Genomic DNA, 21,717 nt, shown 5'->3' on the forward strand with positions numbered 1-21,717 from the left:
CTTTATCTCTCTAACTTTTGTTTATGATTGTACTTTTCACTTTTATTAATGTAGTTTATCCACTTTCTCCTTCTAGTTCTTAAATACCGTGAAAAAAATACAAACAAGAGCTATATTATGGGACGGAGGGAGTATATATATATATGAAGGAGTACATAATTATTTTGGTGTGTAAGGAGTAATCAGCGCAATGATGTATAAGTACATATAAATATAAGTGATATAACATAAACTTTTACTTCGTATATGATATCAAGTTATGAATATTTTAATATATACCACCTTGACGTTATCAATCAAATAAACAAATTGACATTCATTGTATTTTTATAACAAATGCATGAGAATCATATGAATGAGCTTAACTCTTCATGGATGTGAGTAAAGTAGTAAACAAATTCAAGAAAGAAGGGTGTAACTAATAGAATTTCCCTAGGCCCTTGTTTTACAATTATCTCCTAGTAAGAAAAAGCTCCAAAACCATGTTGGGCATATATATTTCTCATGTGTGAAGTATAATGTACGAACTACGAAGTATGTTTCATATTGGAATTTTGGAAGATTCTCGGGTAGGTTGTTAGTGGTGTAAACAAGGATTTTTCATGATTAAGAAAAAAATGCTACTATAAAGTGACTTAAGCAAAGCTTTAAACTTGGGCAAATCATAAACTACTCTTAATCATAAATCACCAATTAATTAATTCGGTTGCAAAGAAGATAATGATAGAAAAAATATAAATTACTCTTAAATTAATTTATGGGGGGTGGTCATGGTCTACCCCAACAAGTAGCAACCCTTAATTCCACCCCTAAGGTAGGTCACACACGTATACGATCAACATATTATTCCTATGTACTACTTTGTATATGTTACCATTTGATATTCTTCGAATATAGGGTTCGTGTTGTTACAATCTCAAAATTATTGACATTTGTGTTGGTGGTCTCTCTAGTTACCCTTTTATGGGCTTTGAAACGTGATCTAATTAACAAATTATTATTTTAATACCGAAATCCTATAAGAATTATTACTACGACATACTTACCTACCACAATATATATCCTTGAATCCTTATAACTCAATTATTCTCATCACCGTACATGAGAATTAGGAAGAGATTAGTGGGTTAGAAGAGTATATTAAATTAGAGTCGTTTAAAATTCAATTTAAAGATTAAAAACTTCATCATCTATGTATACAATCCAAATTAATAGTGAAAACTTAAGGACACAAAGGGAGCTATCATATCATTAGATTGAATACAATAGCTAGCATGGACCAAGGTCTAGTAGAGGTTTACTACCCACATAGACAACTAACTCAAGCACACTAATAATAAAAGAGAGGGGATGACAAATAAAGAATAGAATGCCACATCATTATCATAAAAGAGTATTATCTCCCATAACTCATGGGCATTAAATGAGGAGGAAATAAGGCAAAAATATTTTTGGTGGGCTAATCTAGAATATATAGAAGAGAGGAATGAAGTTGTGATACATATATATGATTTGAAAGTTGAATAATGTTGGTAGCTTCATTGCAATTAATTCAGGTTACCCTATTCCCCTACCATTACCATCAATGCCATCCTTATTGGCAATGGACAATGACACCTGCTTCCTATCTTCTAGTATTCTAATAATGCTCTTTCCCTTCTCTTTGCATTGTCACTTTTTTACTCTTTACACCACCGTAGAAATTATCGTGTATGTATGTAGTTGTTAACTAGCTTAGCTGGTAAAATAATAAAGAAATATCATTCAACTACTCAATAATTAAAATCTTTTTTTTTTTCAAAAGTTTGGTCCTTTGTAGTTTCATATAGACATAATTTGTTGATGTGGAGTAAATAATGTATGTACTTAGTTTGGTCCTTTGGAGTTTCATATAGACATAATTTGTTGATTTGGAGTATATAATGTACTTCACTTATATGTTATTAGGTTCTTTAATGTGTATATATGTTACAATTTAAATTATTATTATTATTATTATTATTATTATATATATATATATATATATATTTATTTATTTATTTTACAATATGCTCTAAATCTGTAAAAGTACATGAATGTATATAAATTGAAATGAATTAAACTTGTGAGAGAAAACATGTTGAATTAAACAAATATGAAAAACTATCCAAAAGTTATCCAGTGTTATACTCTCTCTATTCATTTCTACTCTACTTATTTTCGTGAGTGGCTGAGTGTAAGAAAAATTGAGAAGATATTATCGTCATTTTATTATTTTTCAAATACCTCAATTTATATGTATTTAATTTATGTCTAGTTATACAAAGTACGAATTATGCATGGCCAATTCAAGTTGGTTTTTATTTTATTTTCGTTTTATGGTCTCATGCACCTAACTCAATCAACTTATCAAGTCAATTACCAATTTTGTGAGTGAAGTTAATTAGTTGTCTAAATTGCCTAGTTGATTGGTGTCCCTCTTCTAATATATATATCGCCCCTGTGCCACGTGAATACCATGTGACTGTGGTCACTGTTTTTAATTTGCTTCTCTTATTACTAGTACTGCTCTTCTTCACTACTTAATTAATTTTATGATGTAATCTTTCATCTGTATATATATTTGTAATTAATATCATATATGTATTCTCTTTCAAAATTTCTAGTCCATTCAACTACCAAATTGTCTTATTTGGTGCACAAATATGAATTATTCTACGTGTTTATCTTATTCTAATCTTTTTTTTATTTTTTTTTTATTTTTTTATTTTTTTTTTTTTTTTTTTTAAAAAAAAGGTTATATCTACGCATGTTTTTAAAGCTTGATTAGTGAGATTATTGAACTGAAGCCAATTGATTTAATTGTTAAAGTCTTAAATAAAGGTACTATTAGTACTTAAACTTGGACCGCCTTAGGGTCTGTTCCGATTTACTGAAAACAACTGAACTGAACTAAATTGAACTGAATTGATTAGAGCAGAAATGAACTGAATTGATTACAGCTGAACTGTACTGAACTGAATAGAGCTGTAATGAATTGTATATGAGAGAAGAAAATTAAGAATTGAACTGAACTGAATTGAAATTAAGCTGAACAAAGCAGGCCCTTATTATTTATATACCCCTTTATTTGTCTCTAAATTATCAAATCAATAGTAACAATGCGTGTTTGGGTGAATGTACAAGGCCAAAGTTGCAATACAAATAGTGAAAATAAAATTGATTTGAGATCAATAAAGAATAATTCACAAATTAGAAAATGAAAATAATTATCTTCAACACGAGTGGTTTTAATTAATTCAACGTAAAAATGATAAGTAAATCTTTTGTATGCTTATCTTCAATTCATCATAAAGTGAAAAGATTAGGATGAGAGAAATTGGAAATTAACCACTAACAAAAGTATACACATTAGCCAATAAGTAATGATGAGATATTAGTTTTAAACCTTGTAATTAAGACTAATATAGACATTGGAAAGCATGCTATTGTACTATCTTCTCATAAGCATGCATATTATTCGGTGATCTTCCCACTCATGCAACATTCTCTTGATGCCATGATATTACGAAATATTTCACTTTTTATAGTTGCAAACTTATATGTTTACCAATCATTTACGGAGTAGAATTGTTATTATTATTATTTTTTTAAATACGCTAATAAGAAAATGAATCTAACCATATTGCGCATGACTCCATGCGTTGCATTATACACTATATAGCTCCATTCAAGTTAATTATCAAACACTTTAGGTGCTCTACATACAATATTCTAAACGTTTGAAACCTTATTATCTGTAGTAAAATCAATCATTCTTTAATTTTTAATAACACCATTATAGAATGATAAGATTGTGGATGTCAACCAACTTAGTTGGTGAAAGTTTTAAAAGGTGGTACAATTAAACATATTTAACATTTGAAATTAAATTTTGTCTAAATTATTTACCCTGAATTGTGACTTTCTCTAGAACTACATCAACATTATTATTTCGTTAGTTCGTTCTCACATTCATTCAAATCATAGCAAACATGGATACGTATGTATCTTGATTAATATACTTTTGTGCCTCATTTAGTAAATTCAATCATCCTACATTACAAAAATAAAATACAATGATAAGATGAAGAGTTTATTTCATTTTTTTTTTTTTAAGGAAAAACAAGAGAAGTCCAAACCTAAATATACTAGCTAAGGTTGGGTGTAACAGCAAAATATGGTCGATCTCTTTCAACTTGATAGCAATAGAACGTCTGACTTTCGATTAGTTAGAACAGCTCATGAACCACACCCTTAATTAGCTTACCCGCAAATGTAAGCTTTGTGGGATAAGTGATACATGTATACAACTAATACAAGTACTCCACATTTAACATAAAGATAGGAGGCTAGAACAGTTTACCTATCTCGATCTTTAAATTTCAAGTCTAAGGTTAAGGTCGAATATCACCAACCTCATTCTATTAGAGATAAGGACTCCCGACCAAAAGAAGACTGGAACTTAATGAGGGGTGATTTTAAGGTTCCTTGACTGGATACATAAAAAGGGTAGATGTCCAATACAAATATACAATTTCGCCTCTTAGAATGATCTTTCTCCTTACCGTACAAGTATTTATACAAACTACTACATACAAATATTACATATACTACATTATGAAGAAAATTTCATCAAAAACACAACTTTTTATAAATAAAAAAAAAAAAAAAGAAATTATGTACTCCACTACGTATTTATTTTGAACAAGTAAAAAAAGTGCATTATCTATGACTTAAAAAAAGTGGAACAGATTCCCAATTTCTTGAGGACTCTGAATGTATATTCCCTAACAATTTTGGTAAGCAAACACTTGTAGAAATTTCAAATTACTTTTGCAAAAGATTGGTAGTTATTGATGTAGCCTAACTAGATCAGAAATTCCTCTCTATGTCTTTTCTTTTCAAACTTTTTTACATGTACATGAAACACGCAATACACGCATTCATCTAATTAATTACTTGTCATATAATCATCGTCAATGTCTAATTATATTAATATCATTTCCTGTTTTCGGGTGTTCCAAAAGAGTAGCACATACATAATTGTTGAAACATAATTAATATAATCATTTCATCATAGTGTTTCTATCAAATTCTAGAAACGAAATATATCTTAAGTATGGTTTTTATTTCAAAGATATTTCTTAAAAGAAATATATTAGCACCTAAAAAATAATCTCTCGTGTAATTTGTCGTTTTGATTAATACTAAATCTCGTATAAAAAATGTTTCAAGTGATCATTAAATGTGGAAATAGAAAAGATAATTGCCAAAAAAAAAAAAAAAAAAAAAAAAAAAAAAAAAAAAAAAAAAAAAACTAAGAAAGAACAATAAAACGTCGATGTCATGTTTAAACTCATAAATACATCAAATAAAACTTTAGCATAATGCTTAAATAAGCACAATGATCAACTTAAAAAAGATATAAGAAACAAGTTACGTGGAGACTATGACATTGTTAGCCAGTAAAGAGGTTTTTTTGATAGCTTTTAGCTTTATTGCTTGAGACCTATAAGCTGTTTACCATTTTCAAAAAGCTAATTTAGGTGTTTGGGAAATAGTTTAAAGAGTTTTTTTAGCTCAAAAAGTTCTATAAGAAGAAACTCATCATAACAAAGGCCTTTCTTGGCAATCAACTTTTTAGTTGATATCCTTTTACAATTAACTTATTAAACATATAGTTTTTTGGTTATTACATATATACATTGAACCAACTAACAATTAATAGCTATTTACCATGCACTTATACACAATCAGCTAATCAAATCATCTAACACAACCACCTACTCAAACCAGTTAATACAACTAGTTATATCAATCAATTACTAAAATGGCTTATGTGGCAAAGTAAAGCAACGAAATACGATTCCTCTTTCTCAAGTGTGATAATCATCAAACTTAAGTGCAAAAACCTTTATAGATATAAAGCAAAGATGTAGGATCAGACGAATTAAGAAGGTTGAAAAGTCGAAAACAGGATATACAAGTCTAATCAATTTAAGGGTTATGTTGAACTAGTGTAACCATGGGTAGGGTTAGGGTCCAACCCTACAAGGAAAAACAAGTAGTGATACAACAAAATAATCAAATCAAAGAGGGGGACCTAGAAGTTTAGGGTAGGGGGCAAAGAGTTTCCAAATATAAATAGGGATGATAGTGGGCCAATAAAATGGAGAAAGGCCCATTTTCCAACAAATACATTTTGTTTGGACATGAACATGGATGTTTGGGTGAGCCCTTTCATGTTCAAAGCCTGCTGGAATTTTATGTGGTGGGTGAACAACCAATGAGCAAAAGGCAGAGAGGATTTTCTGCCTAAATAGAAACATATTTGGGGGCCCATTTGAGGTTTCTGATATTGGGCTGTTTTAGACATTGATAGGGACAATTGTTTTGGAATTTGGGCTAGTCACTTTCATTCATGTTGGGTAGTTGGTTGGATTTGGGGCCCAATTGAGTTTCAAATTGTCTCCTTTTTAATGATGAGACCTTTCTTTTTGTTATTTTTGGGAAAATTGTTTTCTAGGCTAAATAGATGGTTCTACCATTCAAATGGCCTCCCAAGCTTTCGTGAGGTTCATGGAAAGCATTCCTATTTTATCTCTTCACTTTTCGGGTTTGGAAAAGTCTGAAAGGAAATTCAAACAATTTTAAAGGTCTTGAGACCTAGTGTCAAATCTTGAGATTATATAATGTTATTTTGAACCATATGATTACTAGTTTGTCAAATGAAGGTCCAAAGTGGTATTGAGTTAATTAAGAGAGGCGTGTAAGTAATGACTACACTATTAATTTAGAGGCAAAAAATGGCATCCTGAAATATTTCTTTTTGGGTCCAAAAAATCCCCAAATTGAATATTATACTATACTAAATCAGACAAATTTTAGAAGTTCCAAGAGCTAATGTCAATATATCTCGGGATATTAAATGATGGTTAATGAATTATATTCAAGTTCTATTTTAATTTTTACAATATCTTGGGATAAATTAAAGTCCTTGACAAGTTCAAAGATAAGTGAAAATCAAATGCATTGAATGTGTTAGCTACAATTCCTTAGGCCTCACACTTACATCATATTTACCCTTTTTTCTTTTTTAACCTTCTAAAAATTTGTGCTATATGCTTGCGTACCAATTTTTTTTATTTTTACTAGATTAAGTCCCGTGCCATGCACGGTAATTTCACTATTATTATATATAGTACATTATATTTGTAAATAAATAAAAATAAAGATATTTTATAAAAAAAATTGTAGATAAAGTATAACCATAATATATATTTTTTCTTCTTATAAAGGTATACAATGAAATGAAACATGAACTATAATGAAAGAGTAAGTGTTGTAAAAATAATATGGTATTGTTTTTTCTTCTTATTAACTAAATATATAATTAAGCATTTTAAAAGTATATATATCAAGTAAATTAATATATTTTGACCAAAACATCTCATTTCATATATATGTCATTCATATTTATTGATACTGATTAATTATTATTAAAATTTTGTCAATAATTATTGATAAAAATATTCATAGTTTTCTTCACAAACCATATTTCTACATTCTCATTTTAATAAATAATTTTATTTATTTATCCTTACATCATATTTAAATAAAAGAAATGTTGTCAAAAAAAATATTTAAATAAATGAAATAATATGTATTCCACATGATACTTATACAAAGTAAAAGATATATAATAATATTTTATACAATAAAAGAAAATCTGTGAATATTTTTTTTAGGAAATGAAGCACAATTATATGATTTGGGGGAATATATTTTTTTTTGGAAGTGAATCACAATTATATAATTTAGTGAGTATCTATACATATTTTATAGTAAGTAATTGATGTTTGTAAAAAAAAAAAAAAAAAAAAGGAAAAATAAGTTTTGGAGGGAAAAAAAAAACAGAATCAAGAAATGACACGTGTCATTCTTGATGTCTGTTTTAGTATTATGTTATTGATTGATTGATTTTTTGGCTTATCTCAGCTCATCACTTAGATTTTATTTACAAGTTTCATATGTTTCATCATCACAATTTTTTTGGAGAAACAAAGGAAAGAATAAATTGTACTTATAATTAGTAAATCTCTCCAGCAACAATATCAAATTATCAACAATATACTCTGTAAAACTTAAAAATTATACGCCTTCTTAGTCAATGGGATGTTAGTAAGAAAGTGAAGGAAACCGTAATCAAAACCATGAAATAATAATCAACTTCCTACCATGGTAAAGGTAGTCACAGTAGGATATATCTAGCTAGTAGCTGATAAGAGTTAATAGACATGAATAAATTTTGGTGTTCTTCGAAAGGTACACACCCCAAATGAACAAATCTACTAAACAGCGATTCTCAGAGCCTGGCCACTACTCAAATGTATCATCATCGTCATCAGGCAATGGCTGCATTGCTGCTTGAGCAAGGTCTGCTTCATTCCTGGAACAAACACGAATAAACAATACTGAGTACTAATGATTAGAAATTTAAGCACAAAGCTTGATATTTCTTAGCATGTCAGATTATTCACATTGACTTCAGTTCAGACAAAAAGGCATGCTGGAAGAATAGTTACTCCTAAGTATCCAAACTAGACATCTGGATTCTGGATAGGATTATATAGTTGCAGAGCAGAATGAATGCAGAGAACTTTGAATCAATTAAACTGTAATAATACTTACTGTTGTTGCGCGATCAAGTCAATCTCTACTTCAGGCGGGGCAAGAGCAACCTCCTCTTTAAAGACAAGATTAGAATCCCTGAAAAAAAGGCACACACATGTTAGATATTTAACCAAAACCCAGAAGTAACATATGAAACAACAAATTCATTAAGAATTTGATTCCCCCGAACATGATGCAGGAAAAAAAAAAAAGCACAGCAGTTACCCAGTTAGCTTCCGAGCAAGGTACAAGAAGGGCTTCTCATAGTTATAGTTGCTCTTTGCAGATATCTCGTAGTACTGCAGATTCTTCTTCCTATGAAATGTAACCTGTTTTGCCTTCACTTGCCTGTTCTTCACATCAACTTTGTTTCCGCAGAGAACAATGGGAATATTTTCACAGACACTGCTCAGGTACAAGAACAAATTATTAAATATATCCAACATGGACTATATTCAATGAATCAAAAAAAATCATGTCAAAAAAAGGAGACTAACCGGCAAAGATCACGATGCCAGGTTGGAACATTCTTGTATGTCAGCCGGGCTGTAACATCAAACATTATGATAGCACACTGCCCATGAATGCTGCATCAAGCATGACAGCCATAACATTAGTAACAGGAATAGTGTATATGCATATATAACTGAAATACACTTAGCTCAAAAAATTTGGATTTTGCACATCAAGTTAGAGAGCCTATCATTTTAGACAGGCCCTCCCTAACTGGAGAAACCACTCGAATGTGATGAATCAATGTAATTTTGCAACAAACATATCAGATGAATAAATGCTATCCCGAAATGCATTCTATTCCGGCTGATTCTCAATTTCTCATTAATGAAACTCTGCCAATCTAAACAAACAAAAGTAACCTCAACAGTTGCATGAAGATCAACGACATTGTGAATCTCCATGAAGAAGAAATTTAATTCAGAGGACGGAAGTATGTATAGAATCAAACGATCAGCACAATAAAGTTGGCTAGAGAGCAGAAAAAGATTTGGGTAAGAAGCACAACAATGTGATCAAACACCAACTATGCAATTACAGTAAATTACTCGAAGTAAAGCCAGCAATTCAGACAAGAATTTTCACAAAACAGACATCAAAGTGTAAGCTCTAATAGTTGCATTTGTTTCAACTTATAACAAACTTACTAGTAACCATCTCTAAGGCCTCCGAATTTCTCCGCCCAGCAGTATCCCAACAATAATATCTTATTTTGCCAAGGTTTGTGGTGAAATCCAATGGATGTACCTCCACACCAATAGTTGCTGGAGAAAGGAAGAAGAGATTCATGTTAATTCTGTAACATTTACATCCTCAGACAAGAAAATGGGGATATCAACAGAGAATTCAATAGGCTTACGTTCATATTTCTTTTCAAACTCCCCAGTACGATGCCTTTTAACAAAAGTAGTTTTTCCTGCAACAGTGAACAATAATTTAGAATAGATCGACAAATATTCTCCTAACTAAGGAAGTATATCTATACGCGTAGCATACAACTATAAATAAAACCCGAGTCTAAGCATTAAAGTAACCACAATAATGTATTAGATTCCTAAATCCTAATCTAGAACTTTTTAAGCTTACATTGTAATCTTGTACACAGTACACACAACAGCTACAGAATATCCACTTATACATGCTAATTGTGTTAGACACGGCACCGGACACACAAATAAAGGAAAATGATTTAGAAACACGCGGCCTCCAATCCAAGCAAATCATGAAAATCATTAACTTAATTAACGTTCTTTTCTTTATTAAAAAACATAACAAAAGCACTACGGCAAAAGCATTGTTTCTCTTTGAATTAATGTACCAAAAAGAGCTCAAACTATGCCTTTTTCTTCTGAAGTTTGCTAGAATAAACAACATCAAGAAATCATCTCCTATAACAAGATCAGTTCTAGGCAAGAAAATTGATCGTGCATTTTCTTCAAAATTTCACACAGTTATCAGAAATTAAAATTACACTTCAAATATTGCTAATAATCTAATGCAGTTGTTAATCATAAACAAATTGTTCGTTTAAACAAACAAAATTCCACCTTCACAAAAACATCATAATCATACTTTTAATTACATTCTCTTAATAAATTTCATAAATTCACACCGTTATCAGAAAATTGCACTTCATAATATGACATTAATCAAAAACAAATTGTTTATTTGAATAAACAAAATTTAAAATTTTGTAAAACTGTCGTCACGAAAACGTCGATAAGCAGATTTTGAATTACATTCTCATAACAAATTCAATAAACTCGTGAAAATTATCTAAACAATTGACAGGCAAATACAAACCCTAATAAAAAAATCATCTCAACAATTTTCTTCAAAAAAATCGTTGCACTCGTAAATTCTTAACCTATAACAACCATAATTTAACCAGCAACGAAAAAACAAAAAACATCAAACATAATTCACGTATCAAAACAACAAAATCGATCGTAAAATCTTATGAAATAATAATACGATAATCAATAAAAAAAAAAAAACGTACCAGTGCCGCCATCGCCGACAATGACAAGCTTGAAGCTAGGATAATCAACAGTTTGCTGATTAGGTAAAGCCTGGAAAAGAGCAAAATAATAATTAACCAAAAGAGACATGAAATTAAACCCTAATTTGTAACTTAATTGGGTAAATTATTGGAGAAGATCGAGGGGAGAGAGAGAGTACCATTGAAAACGGCGGAATTGATAAGAGAGAAGGGTGAGATGGAGAGAAAAAGAGGTGGACGTCTATCTGTATTTATAGAATGACTAAGAGCATCTCCAATGGCAAGCTACAATGCTTTGTAGCTTGCTTTTCCACATAAATTTCTAAGCTACAACACTTTTTAAGCAACAATTTGTTTCAATGGTAAGCCACAACATATTGTAGTTTGCAAAAAAATAAAGTTTTTTAAAAAAATAGATAATTATACACATGTTCCAATATGAATGGAGATTATTTGTCTCTTTTTCAATCAAGTATGTAGCTTGGTTGGGCTACAATTGCTAGCATGTTGCTCAATTTTTTATTCTCTAATGGTAAGCATGTAGCTAGGAACTTTATTTAAATTGCAAGCAAGTCCTTATAATTAAACCATTGGAGATGCTCTAAGGTTGGCTTTAATTTCACGGACTATTATTTTTCAATCTTCTGCTTTTAAGGAGGTTCAACCTTTTTGTTGTTTGTCGACTATTTTCGATTCGTAATCTTTTTTTTTTTTTTTTTTTTTTTTTATTTTTTTTTTAAGTTTTTCGGCCTATGAAGATTGTATCCCGCGTTCTCCAAACGCACAAATTTCTCTGTGTTTATCATATATTCATATTTATACCTTTCCTATGAGTCGTAAACCATTTACTCCGTAGTTGTTGCGTGCAACCCACGATAACAATATTAAGTAGATATCTGCTAAGTTGCTCCACCCGTTTAAATAAATATACGAAAGCCCGAATGAAATAGATGAAAAGCAGATGACGGATAAAGCAAGTGATGGATCGGATCGGATATGGATGGTATTTTTTTCACCCGCTAACCATCTACCCAGCCGTTTAACTTATACTCCCTCCGTTTCAATTTGTTAATCTCATATACTATTTTTGGCGTTTTAAAAAAATCTACCCATATTGAATATATTCCACTTTTAACTTAGCTTTTATTTCCTATTTTATCTATATTAAATTCTAATTTGTTAAGTTAATTGATTGTGAATTTATGACATGACTCTAAGTAAAGAAATTATTCTCTTAAATTATGCCATTATGGTTGACGGTTTCCTAAAAAAATCAAAACAATTTAAATAAGACAAAACTATTTATAAATTGTTTTTAACTTTAATGTTAGATTCCAAATATTCTTATTTTTTTATTTTATGTGATTGATTCCATATGGGACTATCATATTAAAACGGAGGGAGTATTAAATTTTTATTATAAGAATTTTAATAATAATATATGAAATGTGTAAGAAAATTACTTGTTTTTTTTTACTGTAAATTTAATATTTTTTTTTAAAAAAAAAACTGCAAATTTAATTTTTCAAACATTATGTTGTTATTGTTTTTTTTATTAATAAAATAAAAAATATTGTATAAATAACCAAAAATTAGAGTTTATGTGAGTTTTGTTTTTTTTTTTAATACTCATCCATTAGTCATCCGCTCTACGTGTTTGGCTATTTCATCCGCAGATAATGGACGGATGGATATGGATGATGGGTGAAGCGGGTAACGGATAAATGTGGATGGAGCGATTAGAATAATGGATGAATATGGGTGAAGCTTAAAATTGTATTCCCAAATCCGCCCAAAATTTATATATATATATAAAAAAAACCGGTCGGACAAAGCCCAACCTGATTTCAGGCCGAAAAATGCAGTCAAAACCCACGCAAATTCAGACCAGGTCGAGCCGGGCTAGTTTTGATCAGCTCGACCTAAACTAGGACTAGGAGTCCTAAACTCCCTAGTTTAGGACAAACTAGTACATAACTCAATATTAGTATTTGCTATAGGTTGGGCCTTGCCCCTCTCTTTCACTAAGAAAAAATAAAAAGTATTTGCTATAGGTAAAACGTAATGAGTTGATTACAATTTAAAACTTGATTTTGACTCTTTTTTTTTTTTTGGTGCAAAAAACAATAATATTGATGGCTACATGATTGAATAGGTTGATGTCTCTAACAAATATGTTCCATACACTCTACAACTAGCCTTGCAGAATTAAATCAAAACCAACTAAAGTTCAAATTAATGATAAATTTCATTCGAAACTAAGTTGACATTAACCAATTCGTATGAACTTGCGTAATGTAATCAAATTGACTTGATCCGAATCTAATACAATCCAAGTATCTAACCTATACATGATCGATATGAACCCCAACAAACCATACCCTAGAGAATACTCCGTACCTTAAAATTAGCACATAATCCACCTTTGTTTTGATTTAGAAAAAAATAAAGAAAAAGAAGATAGGCTGCACAAAAAGAGAAAAACCGCCCACAGAAATGGACGTTAATACAAAGAAAATTATTCCATAAATAAATAAAATAAAAAATAAATAGAAAAAATCATCCCAAAAATCACAAGGAAAATTCCGTCGATTTGTAAAACGCAGTCGTCTTTCTCCGACCTCCCCAACTCATCAATGGCTTCTCCTTACGATCCCTTCAAACAGTAAGCTTCTCATCTCCCTTCAATTCTCTCTCTTCTACAATACTACTTATTTTCTGATTTGGGTTTTTTTTTTTTTTCTTTTCATTTTCCTAATTTGTATTAAAAAGGGAGCCAATTAAGCAGCAACAACAAAAGAAAAAAGGGCCCAATTTCTTACTCATGCTCCCTCTTATTTACGCTCCTGTTCTTCCTCTCAGTAATTCCCTCTTTTTTCTTCTAATTTTTATGAATTTTTCTGGGTTTTTGTTGATTTTAATTTTGGTTTAATTGTGGTTATTTTTTGATTTTGATTTCTGGGTGCAGTTAGAATATCACTGAGGCATAAACCTGTTATTAGGGATCGTTTGTTTACTGCTGTTCTTGTTGGAGCTTTTGCTCATGGCGCTTATCTTGTGTATCCTTTTACCTTTCTCAATTTAAAGTTTTTGTGTTTCAGATTTTCCTGCTAGTACTCTAATTGATTACTGCTCTTTATAACCAGCTACCAAACGGGTCATAAATTATTTTGTTTTTGTTTGTAGAAATGGTGTTACTTTATGATTAATGAGATGAAATGATGAATTGTTTATTTTGTATTGAATGCTTAATTATGTCTTTTGTTTGTTTTGATGAAAATGCAATTGCTAGATTTGCTACTGTTTTCTTAGGTGGGATTTTGATTTGTAAATATTGATATATGTATGTTGTAGGACTGGAAATTGTGAATATTTCGATTGGTTCGGAGTTTGATTAGATGCCCTATGAATAGGCCATTTGTGTTTCTTAACAATGATGATATGAATGCAGCAAATTGGAGAGGGAGGGGGATGTATGTGTGGATTATTTGAATGAGTTTATTAGAGTATGGATTGTTTGATGAAGGGTAGAGACTAGAAAGTTGAGTGCAGTCAATGTGATGATATGATTATAGAATGTGGATGGAGCTGGCTTCAAGTTTATTGATTGTGGGTTTGCTAACTTGCTTAGAGGTTTATTTTTCTTGGGTTAGCATGTTTGGAGACTCCACCCATTGTTCAGTTTCCTCCTTTACACAACTCAAAAGTTGAGTCAGTTTTCTTCTTGGGTCAGCATGTATAGATGAATGGATACATGAAACATGACTATTCATTTTGGACCCAACAAGTGTACGGTTTTCTGAAAAATGGATCATATGTGACATTCGGACATGTAATCATCTAGTAAATATACCCTTGATGCCAGACGCGCGCTAGTAGCTGAGTTTGTGTAACATAGTTCATCAGTCATTTTCTCAGCATCTGCTTTGGATAACTCTATATGACATATGTTATATAGGGAATGGATGATGGAAGATTGTTGTGAACTTGTGATGTACTCTATATCATGTATCTAAAATTTTAGATTGGCAGTATTTGATTAATTTTTCTCACTAAGTACAAAGAATAGACTCCAACATTCTTTTGAAGTAAGGTTTTCTGATCAGAATTTTCTTAATAAGCAGTGTATAGTCTCAAGCAACTCTATTCCTTGGGCAAGGAATAGACTGCTGGCTGCTGCTAACTTCTATCTTGGAGAGAATTTGGAATGTATTCTCAAGAAATATATTGTAAATATACCTGGAAGTCTAGAATGTAACCTGTATATTGAATGCAGATTTCAGAAATGGACTGGTGTTCTTAGGTGGGGTAGCTAGTAGCCTGGGAGACATTTATTTGATGTTATACTTGCTATCTTGAATAATTATCATAGCGTACTTTAAATGTAATCACCAGAATTTTGTATGCCAGGCTCTAACATGGTACTTCCCATTTTTGTTGATGAGATCGTGATTCATGATTATAAACTACTGAAAGCCGAATATCTCACAGAAAATGATATTCTAGCTGGTAATGTTATCTCAGGTGTCATCTTCATTTAAATTTGTGGGCATGTGGTCTCTGTTCGTGTTTTCTGTTTGGTATTGTACCACATGTCTTAGGGTGGTTCACAATCATCCCATCATTTGGCATGCTGATATAATAGGACAAGATTATGTTAATCACATTCTTTTATATGTTGCTTTCATCGGTCTCCAGCCTCCATATCTCTATCATGGCAAATTAATTTAGCCAATATGCTGACAAATGGTACCAAAATCTTCTATTTGATGTCAATTGCTCATTTATATGATTAACATTCTACTCATTGGGTCCCACACTTCGTGATCTTTTTTGTTTTGTTTGTTTGTTTTTTTTTTTCTTCTTTTCTTCTACTTGGCTGATTCGACTGTTCTTCTACATTGTTCTTAAGTATCTTAATATATCCCTGTTAGATTTTTTTCCCATCCTTTTCCATGTTATTGCCTTTTTTTTTTCTCTCTTTTCTGTGAAAAAAAAAAATGGACTTACCATTTTGGTAACCTCTTGTGTGTCTCTCAACATTGAGATTTTGGCCTTGCTTTACATTGGACTTTTAAACCCTCTTTCAGTTTTACATGCATGGCCAAGTTTCTGTGGTCGTCAAAAGCCAAGATAGAACTATTGAAGCTTTGACTAGAGGCTTAAAATCTCATAGCTTTTCATACCGTATATTTGAATTAGACCATATATTTGTGAGCATTTATGCCATTTGTCTTCTGGAGTTAAGCTAGTTTTGTTTTGCTGAACTACTTTTGCAGATCAATATTTCTTTTATGCATAGTCATCCATGTTGTGTATGCATATTTAATCTGGAAACAGATACAGTCATTACAGGGGTTAAAGTTGAATATCTCACTTAAACCTTGACTGAGATGCATATAGACTACTGAAAGCCGAATATCTCCTCTTTTGTTAAACCTTGACTGAGATATTCAGGACTGATCTTTATGATGTCGAGAGCAAGTAGAGGAACTGAACCAGCACTTGGTCTCCAGAGGCTTGTAAGTACACCATCATTCAGTTGATCGTGAAGGCAATCTTATTGCTTGATCTCACTGCTTTACATTTTTCGAGGATTCTTGCTTATTGATAATTATTCTTCTCTAAGTATCACTTCTTGCCGATTTAGCATTAGTTGGTTATATTATTATGTTTTCTTGGAACTAAATCTCAAATAGAGTTTTGGGAGAATGATGGCATATTCAGTTTTGATTAGCAAACATCTGACATTCTTGCGGAGTTATGGGAACCTTGATTTCTTTATTATGAATGGTTTATGGCGTATCAGCTTGTTTATTACTTCGTTTATAAAAGTGGATTACTGAGTATACAAGCTATGTGGAATAATACATGGTTGGTTTCGGTGATGTTTTATGTGAAATGTAATACTCCGTATCAGCATAATTTGAGAAACAGCATTATGTAGTCTATGTACAGCCTTTTGCCTCTTTGGTCCTTGAAGGGGCGTTGTTGCAGTGCTGGATAGTACGAGGACACGGTGTAGACGATGTATTGTAGTGAATTGAGAGATTACAGGATCCTTTTGAAATGTGATGCTTGAAACTTAGGGAGCAAAACGTGAAGGTCGGGGTCATTGGGCTGGCTACTTGGTCAAGTTGTACTTCACCTGCTTTTAGCCTTATTTTGGTTTTTTCGGACTTTATGGAACCATGTCAAACTAGTTTAATTTTGCACATGACAAATTGGACCCTATTAATATGGTCGATAGTGACCATAATTGAATGAGCCAAACAACAAAAAACTCCCCAGCTCACTTAAGTGTACGCGGTATATTATCGGGGCGTTTGGTAGTGGGATGGGATTAAGTGGGATAAGGCCTTGTTCTCTTCACCTTATTTTTGTTGAACTGAAATTATTTTTACTGAAACAAAATTATATTTGTTGAACTTAAATTATTTTTATTGAACTTAAATTAATTTTTTTGAACTGAAATTATTTTTGCTGAACTGAAATTATTTTTACTGATTTTCTATTATAATTCTTCTTTAAGAAAACTGAATTTTACTAAACTGAACTTATTTTTACTGAAATGAAATTAATTTTACTGAACTGAACTTATTTTTACTGATTTGAAATTATTTTTACTTAATATTATTTTTTTAAGGTGAAGAGTACAGGGCCTAGGAAGGTGGAATTAATAGATGGGATAAGGATAAAAATAGTGTATTCCATTGTTTGGATTGAGTTGAGATTAGATTGGAATAACTAATAAAAATACACAATTACCGTTACTATCCTTTCTTTACTCTCTTCTTTTTATTTCATTAAGGGTAGAAATGTCTTTTACTCCTTAAATTTAATCCCCATCCCTTATATCACCCCCCTTAATTATTAATTTAGAGGGATAACTCCCTTTTTTTTTTATCCCCATCCTAACTCCCCTCATAATCCCCATCCCTCTAAACAAACAAAAGACTTTTTAAATCCCTCCTCTTTTATTCTATCCCCTCTCTTTTATCCCTCTAAACAAACACCCTTTATATGTATGCCTACTTATTTTGATAAATTGATTATGAGGCCAACCTTAAAATTAAGTCCATGCCTCTAACATCATAATTCACAACGCCTGTTATCAAAATCTAGTACTAAAATTTTAATTTAGTGCCTAAGGTCCTCGAATTAAAAAATGTTCAAATTGTTCTTCCGGTTTGTCTAATGTATGTCCATGGTTTATTTAGTGATGTAAGATCCACGCTAGACAATGGTAACGTGAGTCATATACAATAAGCATTAAGCATTTAAGCTCAATATTGTATAGGTTTAGATAGAGATCAAGATCTCAAGCTAAAAATAATGGGTTATTTAGTTAATTATTACTCTATTATTATTGATTAAAAAAGAGATCATGTTGGCCAAAGCATAAGCAACAAGTATATTCCATCCACTTGTTGTGATTCCCTTTTTAGGAGTTTCACATTATCTCCCATCAATATTCTCTCAAGTACACTCTACCAGCTTTCAAAAAAAAAAAAAAAAAAAAAAAAGAAAAAAAAGTACACTCTACTAAAGTTCGATTTACAAAAAAATTATAATAAATTAAAAAAAAGTTGGAAGATACCCCCCTTGTCCTTGTGAATTGTGATCAGCTATATGCATCTTTAGATTCACAATGTAATCCTTCCAAGATTCCCGACCGTCTGATCAGCTCAAACATACTCGTACACATTTTGTACGGTTTAGATTAATTTATACTTTTAATCCTACCGTAATATTCTAAGACCTTCCTTACTCAAACACACTCTCTTCTCTCTATCTTTTTCAAATAATCTATAATCATGTCAATGTCTCAAAACGTCATCGTTCCATTAATTACTTTCCACGGCTAATCCTTACTTAACACACTTCCTCTTTCCACTAATTAACGTCTTTATCCTAAAACGTCATCGTTTTATTCATTAATCCTAATCCAATCGTTAATCTTTAAAAAAGCAATATAATCTAATTTAAGATCACTATCTACTCAGATCTCACATCATTTCATTTTAATAATAATAATAACTAATCACTTATCTAGAGATTAACATCATCCTAATTGTCAAAAAAAAAAAAAAAAAAAAAAAAAAAAAAAAAAAAACATCATCCTAAAAACCATTGGCTTAATATTAGGATCCACTAATCAGTGTACTTCTACCAAATTTAGGAGTTAAGTCTAGCACTCGCCTACAAAAAAAAAAAGGAATTATATACAATAATTAAGCAAAAAAACAAGATAATTAGAGTAATGAATAATTACAGATAGATTAATGAAGGCGCACCTAATTTTGTCCACATTCATTACAATATTACATCATCATAAAAAATTACCAAAAACTAAGTTTTTCATGCATGATGCTAACTAAATCAACCCAAATTCAACAATAACATTACAATTTTTTTTTTTTTTTTTTTTTTTTTTTTTTTTTTTTTTTTTTTTTTTTAAAAAAAAAAAAGAAAAATCTAAGGAGAGAGAAAATGCGGACTAAAACGATGCGTCGGTGAAATTAGGTCATTGACGATCTGAGTCATGAGCGGAGAAATCAGTAGCAAGACGAGAAGCAATGGCAGAGTGATACATTTTATCATGAAACGCCGCCGTTTCCTTCGTCATCAACCTCATCTGCCTCGCCTTTTCTTCGGTGAAACATCCTGAGAACTTCGGTTTCGCCGGAATATCCTCCGACTTCACCGGAGTTGCTTCGATCTTTGAGCCAGAATCAATATAATCAGCTTCAGCGGACCATCCGAAGAGCGGCGACCACCACTTTCCACCGCCGGCAGCTGCGGATGTGGTGGTTTTCCGGCGAGTATTGTCGGAGACGCCGGAAGCACGGACTACAAAGGTTTGAGAAGGTAGAAAAGTAGTCGCCATTTTTGAGGTAGTTTGAAAATGGAGTTCTTCCTTTTTTTTTTTTTTGAGGAGAGAGAAAATGGAGAAGAAGATGACTTGATTGTAAAAGATGGAGTTGGATGAAAGAAAGGTAAAAGGAAGAAGGGGGTATTTAAGGAGGGAGCGGAAAAGGAAAGGATAAGGTTTTGTACACGTAGCAGTTAGAAATTAATAAAAGCATGTTTAATTTTCACGATTTAGACGAAGTACACGGTTTTTGTGACTTGTATTTTAACTTTATTTTGACCGGTTACTTGTGTTGTCGGTATTCTGGTATGGGGAAAGAGAGGGGATCATTTGGACGGAAATGTTATGCAAACTTTGATATATTGACGTTGGGGGTAAATTTTAGAGATATTTTTTTTCATGGGTTTAAATTTTGAAGTTATCTATTGTAGGGATGGGTTATTGATTGGATTGGATCGGATCGGATCGGATTGGGCCGATATAAAAATGGTCTGGTTTGATGCAAGTATAATGAATCGACATGCTTATTGTCATCTATTTAGGGGTCTGTTAACACAACACATGAGTCGTTCCGTGCATGAGCAAAGATCTACACGAGTTTAGCACAATATGACTTTTTCTTGGCTCGTTCAATATATTATCCATTTGAGTATAAGGTCTGATAACACGGTAAGTGGGTTTTTATAGCCCTGATCATGCCTATTTTTAATCCATATATGGAGTACATTTATAAAACGTGACTTAGTATTTCTAATAATATAAAATGAAAGATTATTCAACATACACACGTATAAAATGAATATTACTGCAGATTATATTTTTATAATAATGTTCATCAACAGTCATTTCGAAGTATTCTAACAAATTCCACCCTAATAATAATAATGTGAAATTGTGAATTGTGAGAAAATCTCACCCTTAATTATGTTGTCTCCATTGGAAGATATTTATTTCTCTATATTTTACAAGAATTAAAGATCTAATTACAAGTGGTAAGGGTTTACAAAACCTAATATGGACTAGAATGGCCAATGCAATGGATATTCCTATTCAATGTATACGTACACAAAGCATATCCTTGGAACAACCAATAAGCCTTAGGTTTCCAAATCCAAATCGAACGAACTCTTAGAAGTTGGAAGCCCACATGCATGACTACAACAAAATACGGGTCAAGTTAACACAATTGGAAGGGTCTAATTTTGGATATTTTTTTAAATTTTTTTATTTTTTAATTTTGGTTTTAAAAAGGTGGTTTCCTACAATACTCTAAGAAAATGGATGAAAGAGGCATATGCTTATGCTAGTCACGTTTTTAATTGTCAGAAAATAAATTCTTGTGTTAGAATTAGAAGAGGAAATTAGGAATATAGTTGTATGATTTTTGGAGGTATTGGAAGGAAATCAAGAAGATCTAGATATCCATATGAGGACACAAACCCACTTATCATTAGTCTCTTTCAAGGCCAGGCCATAAGCTCCTTCTCTGCAGCTGCCCATTGAGAAAATTCCCATCCCAAGCACATTTATATGAACCGTGCTTTATGTATTAGGTTCACATGGAACAATATTTTAACGACAAATTTTTAAAAGTATCTTTATATGCTGTTAGGACTTAAGAAATCACGTAAAC

At 31.4% G+C, this 21,717-nt stretch overlaps 1 protein-coding gene, 1 long non-coding RNA gene and 1 pseudogene across 3 annotated transcripts; 1 reads left to right on the top strand and 2 right to left on the bottom strand.

The window, feature by feature from the left end:
* Positions 1–8,315: 8,315 nt before the first annotated feature.
* Positions 8,316–11,470, bottom strand: LOC145578537 (GTP-binding nuclear protein Ran-3-like; annotated as a pseudogene). Its single transcript, XR_014098881.1, has 8 exons — positions 11,389–11,470; positions 11,210–11,279; positions 10,067–10,123; positions 9,855–9,971; positions 9,192–9,281; positions 8,920–9,099; positions 8,713–8,790; positions 8,316–8,470 (listed from the first exon to the last, which is right to left on the bottom strand). The product of XR_014098881.1 is annotated as a GTP-binding nuclear protein Ran-3-like (transcript).
* Positions 11,471–13,720: 2,250 nt separating this feature from the next.
* On the top strand, positions 13,721–16,996 carry LOC145578538 (uncharacterized). The gene is made up of 4 exons (XR_014098882.1): positions 13,721–13,874; positions 13,982–14,070; positions 14,178–14,268; positions 16,667–16,996. It is a non-coding gene; the product is annotated as an uncharacterized LOC145578538 (long non-coding RNA).
* Positions 16,997–19,736: 2,740 nt separating this feature from the next.
* Positions 19,737–20,099, bottom strand: LOC145579709 (uncharacterized). Its single transcript, XM_081636946.1, has one exon. It carries the CDS (start codon positions 20,097–20,099, stop codon positions 19,737–19,739), a length of 363 nt encoding a protein of 120 aa, XP_081493072.1.
* Between the last annotated feature and the right edge of the window lie 1,618 nt (positions 20,100–21,717).

This window comes from Chenopodium album, chromosome 14, assembly GCF_948465745.1.
Source record: "Chenopodium album chromosome 14, dcCheAlbu1.1, whole genome shotgun sequence".
In the NCBI taxonomy this organism is placed as follows: Eukaryota; Viridiplantae; Streptophyta; class Magnoliopsida; order Caryophyllales; family Amaranthaceae; genus Chenopodium; species Chenopodium album.

Bases quoted from the DNA above. Each gene is read 5' to 3' on its own strand.
- LOC145579709 (XM_081636946.1), bottom strand. From the start codon at position 20,099: ATGGCGACTACTTTTCTACCTTCTCAAACCTTTGTAGTCCGTGCTTCC.